We start from the raw sequence: 17,301 nt of genomic DNA, 5'->3' as shown, positions 1-17,301 counted from the left end.
GCTCAGCAACCTGCTAGAGGCGCTCTCTGCACCTTACCTCTGAAGCTTTGAAAATATTCTATGGGCTAAATTCTGCCATGCTGGGAGTAGCAAGGGGGGAAAACAGACACAGTGCGCTATTTATCCTCTTTAAAAGGATTCCTGCCAGCCAGGAAGATCAGAGGGTTTTTGTTTTGAAAACTTTTTTCCCTTGCTGCATGATTTTCCCTTGCATAGTGTGTTGTGTCCCACGTGTGTTAGAGCCTTATGTATCAACTCACTGAGATCCATAGTAACTACATAACTGTGAACTTTGCTGATGATGTCTGCATTGCCAGGCCATCCTTACAACACTGATTAAATACAGGTATGTCTACACTGCACACAGAGGTATGACGGAAAAGACGGTTACTCACCGTAGTAATTGTTGTTCTTCGAGATGTGTTGCTCCTATCCATTCCAGTTAGGTGTGCGCGCCGCGCGTGCACGGCTCTTCGGAAGACTTTTACCCTAGCAACACTCGGTGGGTCGGCTGGGCGCCCCCTGGAGTGGCGCCGCTATAGCGCAGGATATATACCCCTGCCGACCCATCCGCTCCTCAGTTCCTTCTTGCCGGCTACTCCGACAGTGGGGAAGGAGGGCGGGTCTGGAATGGATAGGAGCAACACATCTCGAAGAACAACAGTTACTACGGTGAGTAACCGTCTTTTCTTCTTCGAGTGATTGCTCCTATGCATTCCAGTTAGGTGATTCCCAAGCCTTATGTAGGCGGTGGGGTCGGAGTTAGATGCTGCAGAATGCAAACTTCTGTGCCAAAGGCTGCATCATCTCTGGACATTGGGGCCAATGAGGCAAAGGTGCGTACTAGCTGCACGACACATCCCCTGAAAGGGTATGTGGGCCAAGAAGGCAGCAGGGAAGCCTGAGCCCTGGTGGAATGTGCAGTAAGGTGGCTCCATGGAACATGGGCTAAACACAGGAGGCGCAGATGCACCAGTCATTGAAGATGAAATCCTCTAGGAGGAGACAGGTATGTCCCTCGTCCGGTATGCCAGTACGATGAAGATTCGGGGGCGTTACGCAAGGGCTTTGTCCGCTCGATATAGATTGCGGACACCCTACGGACGTCTAGGGAGGGCAATTGTTGCTCTCCTTGCGATGAGTGTGGCTTCGGAAAGAAGACCAGAAGGAAGCTGTCCTGGATGATATGAGAGGCTGACACCACCTTTAGGGAGGAAGGCCGGACACGGTCACAACTGCACTTGTCCTTGAGAGACACAGTATACCGTGGGTCCATCGCGAGCGCCTGAAGCTCGGAGACTCGTCTGGCCGATGGAAAGGCTACAAAGAAGACTGTCTTCCAGGACAGGTATGCCAGCGAGCATGTCGTCAGTGTCCCGAATGGGCAATCATAAAACTGGCGAGAACCAGGTTGAAGACCCAGGTTGTGGCGGGGGCCAACCGGGGGGGGGGGGTATAACGTTCCAAGTCCTTGAGGAATCTAGAAACCACAAGGCGTAAGAATACGGAGCGGCCACTCCCCACTGGGTGGAAGGGAGAGATGTCTGCCAAGAGTGCCCTTAATGAGGGCCGCGCCATGTGCTGCTGTTTGAGACCAGAGGTAGTCCAAGACGGACTGGATCGGGACCTCGGCGGGAGAAACATTGTGCGTTTCGTAGCAGCAGGAGAAACGCTTCCACTCTGCCAGATACGTTAACCGAGTGGAGGATCTCCTATCACCCAGAAGAATCCTGTAGAGCCGAGGCAGAACAATGTAATTCGGATCGGTTTAGCCACACAGCAGCCCTGCTGTGAGGTGCAGGGATTACCAGTCTGGGTGGTGAAGCTTGCTGCATTCCCGCGAAATGGGGTCTGGGCCAAGAGGTAGGAAAATAGGGTTGGCTACCGACAGGGGTAGCGACCTGGTGTACCAGTGCTGCCTGGGATATGCTGGAGCGATCATGATCAGGTGCGCTCTGCCCCTGTGGAGTTTTGGCAGGGCCCTGCAAGCCAGCGGGAACGGTGGAAATTGGACAGCCGATGGCTCATCCATGGCATCAGAAACCTCTCCTAGACTGAGCCCGGGGAGAGGTCTTGGAAGGAGGAGGACTTCTCTCTGTTTTCGCTCTCGCGGGAGTGAAGAGGGCTATGCGGGGAAAAAACCCACTTCCGAAAAACGGAATGAATACCGTCCAGAGGGAACGTCCACTTGTGAGACCGGAAGGATCTGCGGAGGCAATCCGCCAGCTGAAAATCCTGGCATACAAGGCAGACTGCTCCCAGCTCTCGGACACTGATGCGTAAGGCCAGCTCTTGGGCCGACCAAAGGCCGTGAGTGCGAAGCTGACCCAGGTGAGCACGCAGCTGAGAGATGGGGTGTCCGTCATGAGGGACCCTGAGGGGTGAATGGAACAGCATCCCTGGATACACCAGGGAGGGCACTGACTCTCGGTCGAGGGAGCCTAGGATGCTCAGGGGGAACGAGACGACCAGGGTGGTATCTCTGCCCGGGTGGTACACCAAGGTGAGCCACGATTGGAGTGGACAGAGGCGAAGCCTGGCATGTTTGGAAACAAACGCGCAGACAGCCATGTGACTCAGGAAACCTAGGCCTGGGCGAGCCAAAGTTGTCGGGAAGGTCCGTAGACCTTGTACAATTGTTACCACCGCATGAAACCAAGGCGGAGGTAAGCAGGCTCTGGTGAGATTGGAGTCCAGGGTGGCTCCAATGAATTCTATTCCCTGTGTGGGAACCAGAGTGGACTTTACCATTGATGATCAGGCCTAGACACCAGAATAGGTCCGTGTCGATGCCCACAGGACTGGTACTTGGGCTTGGAGGTCCCTCGAACGAGCCAATGTGGAAGAGAAATGGGGACATGAAAATACGCGCCCGTCATATCGAGGGCGGCATACAGTCTCCGGGATCCAAGGGTGGGATGACAGTCCCCCTGGGAACCATGCGGAACCTATCCGCAGCGTGAACTTGTTGAGGACCCGCAGGTCTAGGATATGTCTGAGACCTCCCTTCGCCTAGGGGATTAGGTTTCGTCCCTAGGCACCTCCTGTATAGCTCTGATGAAGAGGAGCGTCCGCACCTGTTGCAGGAGGAATCGCTCATGAGAGGGGTCCCTAAGAGGGACGAGGATGGTTAGAAGGACCTTAACCTTGAGGGCCTGATTGACGCCCACGACCGCATAAGTGACGCCTGCTGGCAAAGTCTTGTCTTTGTCTAGGCACAGGGTAAGAGCGGTGAGGCTGGGGACGGAAAGGTTGGCGCTAAGCACCGGCGTGTGCATGCTAATAGAGAGCGGAAAGTGACCCTGCTGCCCTTCAGGCTTTGCCGCCTAGGGCCAGCTTTCTCAGAGAACAGGCCTTTGCCAGTGCAGGGCAAGTCCTGTATAGTGGACAGCAGCTGCGAGGGAAGGCTCGATAACCGGAGCCAGAAAATGCGCCTCGTGGCCACACCCGAGGCCAGGGTCGTGGCAGCGAAGTCAGCCTCATCCAACTAGGCCTGGAGGGAAGCTCTATCCAGCTTCTTCCTTTGATCCAGGAGGGCATCAAACTCTTGACGTGAGTTCTGAAGAACCGACTCTGCAAAGTTGCCCACCGCCACCCGTAGTAGCGGCTAAGCAGGGCTTGCTAGTTTGCTACACAAAGTGGCAGGGCCCCCGCCGAGTACATCGTACGGCCCTGTAAGACCAGTCACCTAGCCCCCTAGGATTTAGGAGCTGGTGCCTGCTGGCCATGGCGTTCCATCCCATTGAGGGGCTGGACGACAAGGGAGCGGGTGGGGGGGTTAGATGTACATTAGGTACTCATACACCCTGGATGATGCTATGCACTTGCATTCCGATCAGAGGAGGGCCCAAGGAGCATGTTCCTGCCCCCGCCTCAGCTGGAGGAGGAAGAAGAAAGGCCAGGGACAAGCGGGTCCTGTGTGGGCTCGCACTCCTGGACGACCTCCTGATCCGGTGGGATCTGGGAGCCCGGTGGCTGAACCGGGGCTTGCTCTGTACTGGTCGCAGGGGGACGGCTAATTGCCGCCTCTGGCACCCAGAGCTCCGACGGAACGGAGCGAGATGGGAGCACCGGTATGCCTCTGGCGTGGCAGTACGCCAGTGGTGACTAGAAGGACCTCTGATAGGTCTCCTGGAAGACTCTGGAGGGCACATCGGAAAAGAGAGTACTGCGCATATGAAGTGTCCGCACGTGGCAACACTGATGCGTGACTGGGTGGCCCTGAAGGAGCTGAAAAGCCTTTGGTAGAGTCTCCTTCTCTAACTGACGTCGCTCGACTCGGCACCGGGGATCGGTACCGGGAGACATACCGGTACCGAGAACGAGACCTGCCACCGGAGCTGTGCTGGGCGGTCGACCGAGAGCACGAGGCTCGACGTTCAGGAGTGGGTACGGGAGTCTCGGTGCCTGGGGCGGCGCCGGGATCAGGATCGGTGCCGAATGTACCGGGCCAGCGAACGTGACGCTGGCCGGTGCCGCGAGTACTAAAGGTACCGCAATGGAGAACGGTGCCGAGACCACGAGCGGCGTCGGGACCTCGATCGGTGACGGGACCGAGAACGTCTGCGGGACCGCGATCGGGGACGGTGCCGCTCTGCGGTGCCGACGCAGGGTGGCGTGAGCAAGACAGGCTCGCCAAAAGACCATATAACCCGCACCGGCGATGTCGGGGGTTAAGCAGCGCAGGCTCTGCCCTTGCCATCAACTCCCTCGCTGTGGAAATGTTCCCAGCGTGGAGGGAATAGTGAGCTCGACCACAGCTCGCGCCGGGGAGCATTCAGGTGTTGGACTCGACGGCTCTTGCGAGGCCGTAGTCTACGGTGTTGATACTGTCGGGGCCGTAGCAGTCACCGGTGCCGGGCAGCCCGACGTAGTAGAGCGCTCGGGCTGCGGAGCGGGCCGCTCGGACGCCACTGAAAAGCGAGCTTGACCACGGTTCGTACCGGGGAGCTTTCCAGCACCGGACTCAACAGCTCTTGCCTGGCCGGAGTTAACGGTGTGGATACTGTCGGTGCCGCGGCAGACAGCGGTGCTGGGCAATCCGACTGAGCATAGCACTCGGCTGCGGAGCAGGCAGCTCGGACGCAGCTTCATAACGAGCTCGACCACGGTCCGTACCGGGGAGCTCTCCAGCACCGGACTCGATGGCTCTTGCCTGGCCGGAGTTAATGGTGCGGATATTGTCGGTGCCGCGGCCGACCTCGGTGCCGGGCGATCCAACTGCGCATAGCACTCGGCGGCGGAGCAGATGGCTCAGATGCAGCGTCAAAGCGAGCTCGACCACGGTCCGTGCCGGGGAGCTTTCCGGCACCGGACTCGACGGCTCTTGCCTGGCTGGAGTTAATGGTGCGGATATTGTCGGTGCCGCGGCAGACATCGGTGCCGGGCGATCCGACTGAGCATAGCGCTCGGCTGCGGAGCAGGCGGCTCGGACGCAGCAAGTATATTGTGCCTCTTCATCCTCCAGGAGAGGGAACCATGCCGAGTGGACGTCGGAGTCAGCGAGGGCCAGTGCCGGGAGGCCTTGGCGGCACCGGGGAACCGGTGCCGAGGGAGCGCTCCTTGAAGACTAACCAGCGCTCGGCGCCGAGAGCGGAGGAGCAAGAGCTGCCTCCCTCAGGAGCTGTTTGAGACGAAAGTCCCGCTCCCCTTTGTTCTAGGATCAAAGGCCCCGCGAATGCGGCACTTATCTGTCAGTTGAGAATCCTCGAGGCACTTAGGAGAGGATCTCTTGTCGGCAATGGCTTGTGGCCAGCAGAGCATTGTAAAACCCTGTGGACCGGGCATCGGACCCGGCACCGGGTGAGGGGAAGGGGATAAACCCCGAACCCCTGAAAATAAATCCTATACTACAAACAAATAAAGTTAACTACAACTATAAACTATACACTAAACGAGAGAAACTACGAATAGCTAGGGAGGTGGAGGTCAGCTAAGCTGCGCTCCACTGCTCTAACGGCCGTCACGGGCGGAAAGAAGGAACTGAGGAGCGGATGGATCGGCAGGGGTATATATCCTGCGCTATAGCGGCGCCACTCCAGGGGGCGCCCAGCCGACCCACCGAGTGTTGCTAGGGTAAAAGTCTTCCGAAGAGCCGTGCACACGCGGCGCGCACACCTAACTGGAATGCATAGGAGCAATCACTCGAAGAAGAAGTTCAGGCACGCATATTGGTGCTAGCTTTAATCTAGCTAGTGAGGCTAAAAATAGCAGCGAAGACATGGTGCAATGGACAGCGGTGCAGGCTAGCAATGTGGAGTATATATCCAGGGTTCTGGGTGGATTTTTACAGCCCATGCTGCCACATCTTTACTTCTTTCTATAGACAAACTAGCTGGGTTAAAGATAGCATGTGTATGCCCGCCTGAGTTCCAGTCATACCTCTGATTGCAGTTTGGACATACCTGTGTAACCCCTGAGACAGATTGTTTGGAAACACTCTTCTTTGATGACTTCTTCCAAGGTCCAGGACATAGAAATATTTTATTCTCTATAGCCTTTAGAGCAGGCAAAGAATTTCTGTATTTGTGGTTGTCATGAGCAATGGAAAAATAGTAGACTGTGATTTGCTACTAAATGTGTTCACTTGCTTTTCAGTAATCATTCTTCTCTTCCAATTGGCTTTTTTTTAGGCGGTTGGGTTCTGTGATCAAAGTACTCATAATGAAAAGGCTACAAATATGCAGAACAAAATGTGCGACTACAAAAGCACCTGGGAAGTAATTATGAAGTCTCCTGACTTCAGTAACACCTCTCCAATAAATAGCACAAGTCCTCCATTTGAGACCTCCTTCTCATTGCTGCAGACCAAAGACAGAGTAGTCTGTCTAGTACTTGATGTTTCTGGGAGCATGACTGTGGTAAGAATAAACATACAAGTTCTTTTTTTTTAGCAGAACTGTTTAGAAACAGTTAGGCAGTTATAAAACAATGTGGTGTATATATATTACAGTATTTTCTTTAGTCGATATTTCCGTAATCATCCTTTATTCTTTAATTAAAAATTGAGGCCACTATTTCTCCCATTATACATATTTAGGGATTGCTAAAAGGAAACTCATCAAATTCCTAAAAATGATATGCCTGACTTGGTCTCTTTTTTCATTACAAAATATAACTTGTGCTCCTCTTTTTAGTTTCAGATCCAGAATGTCAGAACCACTGTACTTCCCCAAAACAGAAAATATATCATAGATGCAAGTTTCATGATGTTTTTCATGTGACTCTCTCAAATTATTTTAAAAAATAAATATGTCACTAGGTAAAGCAAAATAAAAATGAAATGCTTTTTCTCATAATCATTCATCCTAATGAATCAAGAATTTGCATTGTCATAAAATGATGCTGGATTAACCAGGGTGAGGCTTTTTTTAAATTTAAGTTTAGCACAATTCTCATCTTGCAGAGGCTGCTACAGGTGATATGAGCCTGAAAGAGACTCTCAATCTGTTTAGGGCCTCAAATTTACCATTCTTAAAGTAAATTCAATATAACCTCCCTGAATAAGGTGTGTTCATATGTATAAATATTACATAGAAGTGAGAGTTAATGTGATAAGTTTGCCACAGTTTTTGCAATCTATCCTGTACCTTTTCAAGCTTCACCTGCCTTCTGCCCATAAATCCATCTCCCCAGGTTTTATTCTTACATTCCAAACCACTACCCAGCTTCCAAGAGCTATTTTTATATGAACCTCTGTTGTATTCTTTCCCTAATATACAGAATTTCCTCATCCCTAATTTATTTGTTTCAAACATTCAATCCAAGCTAGTGACAACGTCTGTTCTCAAATATGTTACAACTTTCAAGTTTGATATCTCACAGACCTTCAGGGCTAGAAATAGGACCTACCCACAGGTATATCTCTGGGAAGAGAAGATCCTCAGCTTCCCTGTGGGAGGCACAACATCCTTTTGTGCCCTGGAGAGGCCCCAGATATCTCGCTTTAAAACTGTGGCATCTTAATGTCTGGAAAAAAACATGTAATTTTTAGACATCTTTATGAGCCCTCTATGGGTTGAATAATGATAACAAAGGCACCTGGCTTTACAGGTGGGGGATAAAAAGTAGTCCCAATATAAAAAATATTAAAACCTCTCTAAAACATTCCAAGAATGCTTTTTTCTATCATATCAAATATAGTCACTCAAAATTTCATCATCAAGGAATAACATTAGAATCCCCAGTTCATGCTATATCACACTATCATGTGCTCCATATATATTATTATATAGTATAAATGAGAGTTTTACTATCACTTTCTTTAAAACACATATTTTAGGTCTTCAGTTCAACAATCAACACAACTCCACTGAGGAGTCAAATGATGAAGTTTTGATAAAAAAACTTAAGCTTATGGTATGGAATTTGTAAAGGATGGTGTATGGTATCCATTTTTTTTCTCAGAAAGATAATTTATGGCGCTTAAACAGGTTGTGAGTGTGAGTGTCTCTTAAAATATCTGACACAAACTCACAATAATGAATTCAGTGAAAACGTACAGGAAGATGCTAAAAATGGTATATGATGTATTTCTGTGGCCTACAGGTTACTATATAATGTTTTGTATGCTTTCAGTTTTGTAATTCAGTATTTCTCAATATCAAATCATAACTTCATTTTCTTTGTGACAAAGAAAGATAAGTGTCTCAAATAAGTGGTTCATTTTGTGATGAGCTAAAGTTGAGCAGAATGGAATTCAGTGCTCTTGAAAGTAAAGTACTAAACACTGTCTGAAAGCAGGTACAGGGCAGTTATACCCTGTGTAAGCTTCCCCTATACTGCTCTGCCAACACCATTTATTCCTGCCATGCCACACCATACAAGTCCATTCCTGGGACTGGTCAACAAAGATTGACAGTTTTCCCAAATTATCTAGTGAAGTTATGATGTGATAAATGTTTGTCATGCATGACACATGCTATGAAATCACCCAGCTAGGGACTGAGACTGGCACAGGATGTAACTGCACCAACCTAGAGATAATACTTCAAATTCTAGATCACAAGTGAAAATGAATGTGGTGTTCTCTAATAATTATCCATCCCCATCTCACAAGCAAATGTTTTGAGACAGCTGGCATTCCTTCTTCTGGAGAGATTTCAGATGGGAAAAGCTTATGTAGACTAGTACTATGAGCATTTTACTGTCATTAGCATCAAATTCAACCCAAAGCTATTGAGAGGCAAACAAGTACTAGATTTAAAGAGCTAAAAGATATAAATCAGCCCATCCCTTAATCTTAATACAGGAGAGAAAGAGAATCGTTAACTAAATCAAGAACAATGACAGCTAGTTTTATAGAGAAAGGAAAGCTTCCAAGGGTCAACTTTCTCAGCTGGTTTTCAGCAATCTGTTCAAATATTTACATTTAAAATAAACTCTTTCACTCTAATTACCAACTTTTCAAAGTGTCAGGAACCGTTGAAATAGAGGGGCTATCCTAAAGCATAGGTAGGTTGGATACTGTTTCTGAGGCTGCAGCCATTTTACCTAAACAAATTATGTGAAAGAGAAAACCTTATTTTTTGAGGAATATCACCACATTATTAGAATGCTGTTTGGCTGACACTGTTATATATCTACTGGATGTTTCAATATGCAGATACCCTTCCATGATAGCAGAACAAAGTACACATCTTCACTGGTCTGGAAAGAATATGCCTGGGGATGATATGTAAGGTAGTTTGGGTTACCCAGTGTGACAAAGTTCCTCCTCTACCTTGGTGGGTCCTGTGCTTATTGGCAGATTTGCTCACCTCACAGATTCACCATGTGGGTCAGGAAATAGCCCAGAGACCTTCCCCTCTTGTAGAAGCCACAGTCCAGGTCAATTCCTCCTGTGTCTGATCAGGAGTTGGGAGGTTTGGGGTTAACCCAGGCCCACCCTCTACTCTGGGTTCTAGCCCAGGGCCCTGTGGACTACAGCTGTCTAGAGTGCCTCCTGGTACAGCTGTGTGACAGCTACAACTCCCTGGGCTACTTCCCCATGGCCTCCTCCCAACACCTTCTTTATCCTCACCACAGGACCTTTCTCCCGGTGTCTGATAATGCTTGTACTCCTCAGTCTTCCAGCAATATGTCTTCTCACTCTCAGCTCCTCATGCCTCTTGCTCCCAAACTGAAGTGAGGTACTTTTTAAACGCAGGTGCCCTGATTAGCTAGCCTGTCCTAATTGATTCTAGCAGTTTCTTAATTGGCTCCAGGTGTCTTAATTATCTTGCCTGTCTTAATTGGTTCTAGCAGGTTCCTGATTACTCTAGTGCAGCCCCTGCTCTGGTCACTCAGGGAACAGAAAACTCTTTCTCCAGGGGCCAGAAGACCGCCCTTTGACTCCTCTGCTGTAGAGGGTAGGAGGGAGAGGGCTGCTGCTGCTGCTGTTCCTGCTTGGGCCCTTGCTGCTGCTGCTGCTCCGGCTGCTCCCCTGGCTGGGCTAGACACCACCACCCACCCCCTTTTCTCTGGTATCTGCTTGCTGGCTGGCTAGTAGATTTCCCCCCCACCACCTCAGTTGTTGCTGTTACTCCACCCACAGCCCCTTGGGGGGGGGCTGCTGGCCTGCTCCCCAGAGGAGGGGAGTGAGGGACCCCAGCTCCAGCCCTTGTTGCTGAGACGCCACCACCACCATCTTCTGAGCGGGGTCCCTCCTGCCTGGCCACCAGACCACCGCCTGGAGCTGCTGGAGCTGCTGTGTTTGCTACTGGGGAGCTGCTGGAGCCCCGAGGAGGAGGAGGAGAAGGAGAGGACCGCCTGCTGCTGGAGGACCACGTGGAGACTCTGAAGACCACCATGGAGAGGGCACTAAAGGACTGAGTATTTTTTGGACTGTGCTCTTGTGGTGGGGGTTTGGACTGTGTCTGTTGGGACACCGGGGGTGTGGCGTGGAGCCCGCCCCTGGCCCATCCGTGTCCCCCTTCGCCCCCACCACCATTGTTGCCCCCTCCACCACCCCCGCTGGCTGTTTTCCTTCTGCTTCGGCCTCCTGCCTCTGGGACTGAGCTGCTCACCTGGCTTGCCATGCCCACTTCCACCGTTTGGGCCTGCAACAGCAGCCAGCTACCATTGACTTTTTGCACAAGTGCCCGTGGGCGCACCCCCCACCCCCACCCCCTTGGCCTGGCCCCCTCTCCTTTGCCACATTTGTCTGCCCCACCTGTTTCCTCTGTGGCCCTGATTGTCCTGCCCCAGCCCTGCAGCTAGCCCCGTGGGCCCTCTGCCCTGCTCCTAGCTCAACTTTCCCCGTGATCCCCAGCCCTGATTGGTCCCTCCCCTCGTGCACCCATGCCACCTCCCATGCGCTTGTGCCCTTCCCCCTTTTGAGTTTGCCATTGTTCACTGCACCCCCCTATGCTGTTAGCCCCCCTGATCCCCTAGTGCAACTAGAGGAGCCGGAATTCCCCTCTGGGTCGGTGGCCTACCACCCTCCCGCCCCTGGGTCCTTGATTGCTCCCCATGCCCCTTTAGCCTTCCCTTTCTGGCACCCTCCTCCCCTGCCTTCAGCCTAGCGGGGAGGGGTGGTCGCCTCCTTTCCCTCCCCTCCCCTCGCTGTTTGTCCCCCTCCCCGCTTTCGTTATGGCGGGGGACGCGGCGGGGGAGACCCCTCATGATGCTCCCACCGCCCCTCCTCCAGAGGACCCCATGTCCATTCCGCAAGCCTCTACCTCGACCGCCGCTGCCGGTCTATCTGCCACCGCCCCCGCTGGGGTACCGGCAGCGGCGAGTACCCGGGAGACCTCCGCTGCTGCCACGTTCCTCGCCCCTTCCGATTTGGGGAGACCCCCCCCCCAGCCGGTGGGAAGGGCAGGGTGGGAAGAAGGGTAAGGGCCCCGCTAAAAAGACCAAGCCCTCCATGGCAGGGACTACCCCCACTGCCGCGGCCCCGCTACCGGCTGCGGCTTCCCTCCCCGCTGTTCCCTCTACCAGCTCCGCGGGTGTCCCTCCCCCGACCCCCAGGGCGTATGCCCAGGTGGCGGCGGCCCCCCCGCCTGCCACTGCTTCTCCGACTGCTGCTTCCTCTACCGTCTATAGTGACCGGGGCCCGTTCCCCACCTTGACCAGGAAGCACGGCGTCCGTTGCCTCCTGGTGCCCGCCTCGCCCCACGTGGAGACCTACGTGCGGGCGTTGGCGGGGGTGGTGGGGCCCACGGCCATCGTGGCGGCCTCCAAGACGTACGGGAAAGTAGTCTTCTTCCTGGCATCGGAGGCCGCCGCCCAGGAGGCGGTAGAGACGGGTCTGGCGGTGGGGGGGCGTATTCGTGCCCCTTGAGCCCTTGGAAGACCTGGGGGTCCGTTTGATCCTGACCTCCGTCCCTCCCTTCCTGCCCAATGCCGCCCTGCTGCCCGCCCTTTCTGCTCTGGGGCGCCCTATCTCCGTCATCAGCCCTCTCCCGTTAGGCTGCAAGGACCCCGCCCTCCGTCACGTCCTCTCGTTCCGCCGGCAAGTGCAGCTTCAACTGCCGCCGGCGGCGCGTGACGGAGAGGCGTTCGAGGGGTCCTTTGTGGTCCCCTACCAGGGAGCCCGCTACCGGGTGCATTACTCAACAGGGGAGGCCCGGTGCTACCTCTGCCGGGCGATGGGGCACGTCCGGAGGGACTGCCCCTTGGCCCGGCACGGAGGAGCGTCCGGGACCCCCGAGCCCCGGCAAGGCGCCGGCCCTGTCACCGCCAGTGCCTCTGGCTGCCCGGCATCTGAAGCTGCCCCTCCTCCTTCTCAGTCCACCGCTGTGGAAGAGGGTGCGGCGGAGGTACCGCCGGGCATGGGAGAGGGCCCGCCCCAGGGAGATGCCTCCCTTGTTCCTGTTGCCCCTCCATTGCTTCCCCGAGTCTCTGAGCCATCGTCCTTGCCCCCAGACCTGACCCCTGTTAGCCAGCCCCCAGATGATGCCATGGAGGGCTGGTCCTTAGTGCAGGGGAAGCGGGGCAAGCGGAAGGCTCAGGCCCCATTACATCTTTCGGATTTGGAGACCCCCCGGAAGAGCAGGAAAGGGGTCTCTGATGACGAGCCTTCCGCCTTGCCCCCTGACGACGCCCGTTTTGTGGTGCCGGCTGGGCACGACGTGGCAGCACCGGACGGTGACGCTGCCCCTCCTCCGGGGTCCCTTCCCGAGGGAGCCCCCGAGGGAGCCCCTCTTGCCCCCTTGCCATCTGAAGCCCCCGTGAGCGCTGAGGTGGGCGTTGCTTCAGGTGTTGGCGGGGAGGGCCCCGGGGTGGCGGACGGCGATCTCCCCTCCATCTATGAGGAGATCGAGGCCCTGGGTCTGACCCCAGTTACGCAGGGGGCAGACGACCCTTTGCTAGCGGGCCTCGATCTGAGCAACCTCACCTCAGTCCCCCTGTCCCCGGGTTCCCTACCCCTGACTGATGCCTCTGCTCCCGCCTCCGAGGGTCCCCTGGGGTCTTCCATCAGCCCAGCTGCTGGTGGCATCTCACTGATGGCCGCTGAGCCCATTGAGGTGACGGCCGATGCCCCGCTACCCGGACCCGATTCCCAGGGGGTGTCCCTCTTGGGTGTGGGCCAACCGACCCCTGGCCCCACCCTTGTCCCCTCCACCTCCTGTGATGCCATTGCCGCCCCTGGGGATACTTCCCAGGGCGTGGCCTTAGTTGTTTTTCCCTGCCCTGACCCATCAGGGGCTGCTGTTCTCCTTCCGCCGCCCCCTGTTGCCCTGGGGAGCGGGACGGGCCGCGTGGCGTCGGCCCATCAGGCGCCACGTCGAGGGTCTGCCCCCTGCCTGCCCGCCTCGGTGGGCCACGGGGCTGTGACGGGGGCCCCGCTGGGGGACGGTCATCGATCCGTTACCTCGCCCCCCCATGTGCTGACGGAGGAGCTGCGGGAGTTCCTTGAGGACGTCCGTGGCTCCCGTAACAAAGTCCATCTTGCGCTCCAGTGGTGGAGGGATTTGCACCTGATCCTCCGGGCCACGAAGGCCCTCATGGGGGAGGGTAAGGGGACCGGGAAGCAGGCCGCCGCGGCCTACCGGCGGGTCTGCTTCTTCCGTGACTCTCTGCTCACCTACGGGTTTGGTCACGGATTGCTGCGCGGCCCGACGGAGGCCGTGGGCGTGTCTGCCGGCGAGGATCCCCCCCAACACTCCCCATGGCGCCGATCATCTTTGCCACCTTGAACGCCCGGGGCTGTAGGATGGGTCTCCGCAGGAGCCAGGTGCTCTCCTTCCTTCGGGACGGGGGGTACTCTGTAGTTTTCCTGCAGGAGACCCATACGGATCCAGCCGCTGAAGCTAGCTGGCGGCTGGAGTGGGGGGACAGGGTCTACTTTAGCCACCTCTCGGTTCGCTTGGCAGGAGTGGCGACCCTGTTCTCCCCCGACCTACGGCCCGAGGTGCTGGAGGTCGCCGAGGCTGTGCTGGGCCGCCTGCTGCACCTCTGGGTCCGCATTGAGGGACTTGTGTTTAATCTCATCAACGTCTACACCCCGACATCGGGCCGGGAGAGGTTGCGTTTCTACCAGCAGGCATCCGCCTTCCTCGGCTCCCTGGATCCTCATGAGTGCCTGGTCCTGGGCGGGGACTTTAACACCACCCTCGAGGAACGGGACCGCTCGGGGACCAAGCAGTGCCCGGCCGCCGCGGACGTCCTCCAGGAGATCGTCGAACGGCACTTCCTGGTGGACGTCTGGCGCGACCACCACCCGGACGACGTCTCGACGTTCACCTTCGTCCGGGTGGAGGCCCATCGGTCTCGCCACTCCCGGCTGGACCGCATTTATCTGTCACGTTTCCACCTTTCACGAGCCCACTCCTCCAGCGTTCGGCCGGCCCCCTTTTCGGATCACCACCTTGCCACTGTGACGGCCTCTCTCTGCGCGGAGAGGCCGGGGCCGGCCTACTGGCATTTTAATAATAGTTTGCTGGAAGATGTGGGCTTTGTGGCGTCCTTCCGGGAGTTCTGGCTGGCCTGGCGAGGGCAGAGACACGCCTTTCCCTCGGCGCGGCGATGGTGGGACCTGGGGAAGGTGCGCGCCCGGCTCTTCTGCCGCGACTACACCAGGGGCGCCAGCCGACGGAGGGATGCGGCGATAGAGCAGTTGGACCGGGAGGTTTTGAAGCTGGAGAGGCGTCTGGCCGCCAGCTCCGAGGATCCATCCCTCTGCGGAGCGTGCCGGGAGAAGCGGGAGGAGCTCCGGGCCCTCGAGGATCATCGAGCCCGGGGTGCCTTTGTTCGATCCCGCATCCGCCTCCTTCAGGAGATAGATCGTGGCTCCCGCTTCTTCTACGCCCTGGAGAAAAGGAGGGGGGCCAAAAAGCACGTCACCTGCCTCCTGGAGGAGGACGGCACCCCCCTCACGGATCCGGCGGAGATCTGCGGGAGGGCCAGGGCCTTCTACGCGGCTCTTTTCTCCCCGGATCCGACCGATCCTAACGCTTGCAAAGTGCTCTGGGACGGACTCCCGACGGTCAGCGCGGGCGACCGGGACCGGCTAGAGCTGCCTCTCACTCTGTCCAAGTTCTCGGAAGCCCTCCATCGCATGCCCACCAATAAATCTCCGGGCACGGACGGGCTGACCGTGGAGTTCTACCGCGTGTTCTGGGACGTCCTCAGCCCGGACCTAGTCACCGTCTGGGCCGAGTCTTTGCGGAGCGGGGTCCTCCCTCTTTCGTGCAGGCGAGCCGTGCTCGCCTTATTGCCGAAGAGGGGGGACCTCCGCGATTTACGGAATTGGCGTCCCATCTCGCTCCTCAGCACGGACTACAAAATCGTTGCGAAGGCCATTTCGATTCGGCTAGGGTCCGTGCTGGCGGACGTGGTCCACCCGGACCAGACCTACACCGTCCCGGGCCGCACGATCTTTGATAACTTGTATCTGGTCCGGGACCTTCTGGAGTTAGGGTGTAGGGATGGTCTGTCGTTCGCCCTCTTGTCCCTGGATCAGGAGAAGGCGTTCGACAGGGTGGACCACGGGTATCTCCTGGGCACTCTGCAAGCGTTTGGCTTCGGGTCCCAGTTTGTGGGTTTTCTCCAGGTGCTGTACGCTTCCGCAGAGTGTCTGGTCAGACTCAACTGGACCCTGACCGAGCCGGTCAGCTTCGGGCGAGGAGTACGGCAGGGGTGTCCCCTCTCGGGTCAGCTGTACGCTCTGGCGATCGAGCCCTTCCTCTGTCTCCTCCGTCGGAGGCTGACGGGGTTGGTGCTCCGGGAGCCGGAGCTGCGGCTGGTCCTGTCGGCGTACGCCGATGATGTGCTCCTCGTGGTCCAGGACCCGGGCGACTTGGCGCGGGTGGAGGCTTGCCAGGCCACTTATTCGGCGGCCTCCTCCGCCCGGGTCAACTGGGTCAAGAGCTCTGGCCTGGTGGTCGGGGACGGGTGGCAGGCGAGCTCCCTCCCACCCGCGCTTCAGGCCATCCAGTGGAGCACGGGTCCGCTGCTCTATCTCGGCGTTTACCTTTCTGCCACACATCCGTCTCTGCCGGAGAACTGGCATGGTTTAGAGGGCGGGGTGAGGGCGCGGCTCTGGAAATGGACAGGACTACTCCGGTGCCTCTCTCTCCGAGGGAGGGCGCTGGTGCTGAATCACTTAGTCCTGTCCATGCTCTGGTACCGGCTCAACACCCTGGTCCCGGCCCCGGATTTCCTGGCCAACCTCCGGACGGTGGTTCTGGAGTTCTTTTGGCCAGGAACACACTGGGTCTCTGCAGGGGTCCTCCACCTGCCCCTGGAGGAGGGGGGGCAGGGCCTGAAGTGCCTGCGCACTCAGGTCCACATCTTCCGCCTCCAGGCCCTGCAGAGGCTCCTGTATGGTGCGGGTAGTCCGGCGTGGAGCATATTGGCACACACCTTCCTCCGCCACTTCCGAGGGCTCCGATACGACCGGCAGCTCTTTTATCTCCATCCGAGAGGTCTTCCACGAGACCTCTCTGGGCTGCCGGTCTTCTACCAAGACCTCCTCCGGACCTGGAAGCTCTTTTCGACGACCAGGTCCGTGGCGGCCACCGTGGGGGTTGATCTCCTCGCGGAGCCCCTGCTTCATAACCGGCAGCTCCGTGTGCAGGTGGCGGAGTCCCCCGCGGTGCGCCAGAGGCTGGTCTTGGCAGGAGTCACCAGGGTCGGAGACCTCCTGGACTACGACCGGGGAGACTGGCTGGATCCCCTGACGCTCGCTCAGCGCATGGGGCTCTCCAGCCCTCATACTCCCCGGCGCGTACTTCAGGAGGTGAAGGCCGCTTTACTGCCCGCTGCTCGGGCCTACCTCGACCGGGTCCTGCGAGAGGCCACGCCCCGCCCACCTTCCACCCCGGGCCCCATGGACTTTTTTATCGGGCCCCTGCCCCGTGGACCCAATCGACC

At 56.4% G+C, this 17,301-nt stretch overlaps 1 protein-coding gene across 1 annotated transcript in view; it reads left to right on the top strand.

The window, feature by feature from the left end:
- Window positions 1–17,301, top strand: part of LOC120370873 (calcium-activated chloride channel regulator 1-like) — a 60,666-nt gene that overhangs the window by 10,850 nt on the left and 32,515 nt on the right. Inside the window, exon 6 of the mRNA XM_039486153.1 lies at window positions 6,633–6,860. Coding sequence (XP_039342087.1) covers window positions 6,633–6,860 — 228 coding nt within the window. The remainder of the gene's footprint in view (window positions 1–6,632; window positions 6,861–17,301) is intronic.

This window comes from Mauremys reevesii, linkage group 8, assembly GCF_016161935.1.
Source record: "Mauremys reevesii isolate NIE-2019 linkage group 8, ASM1616193v1, whole genome shotgun sequence".
Lineage (NCBI taxonomy): Eukaryota > Metazoa > Chordata > Testudines > Geoemydidae > Mauremys > Mauremys reevesii.
This window is presented reverse-complemented; position numbering and strand designations above follow the sequence as displayed.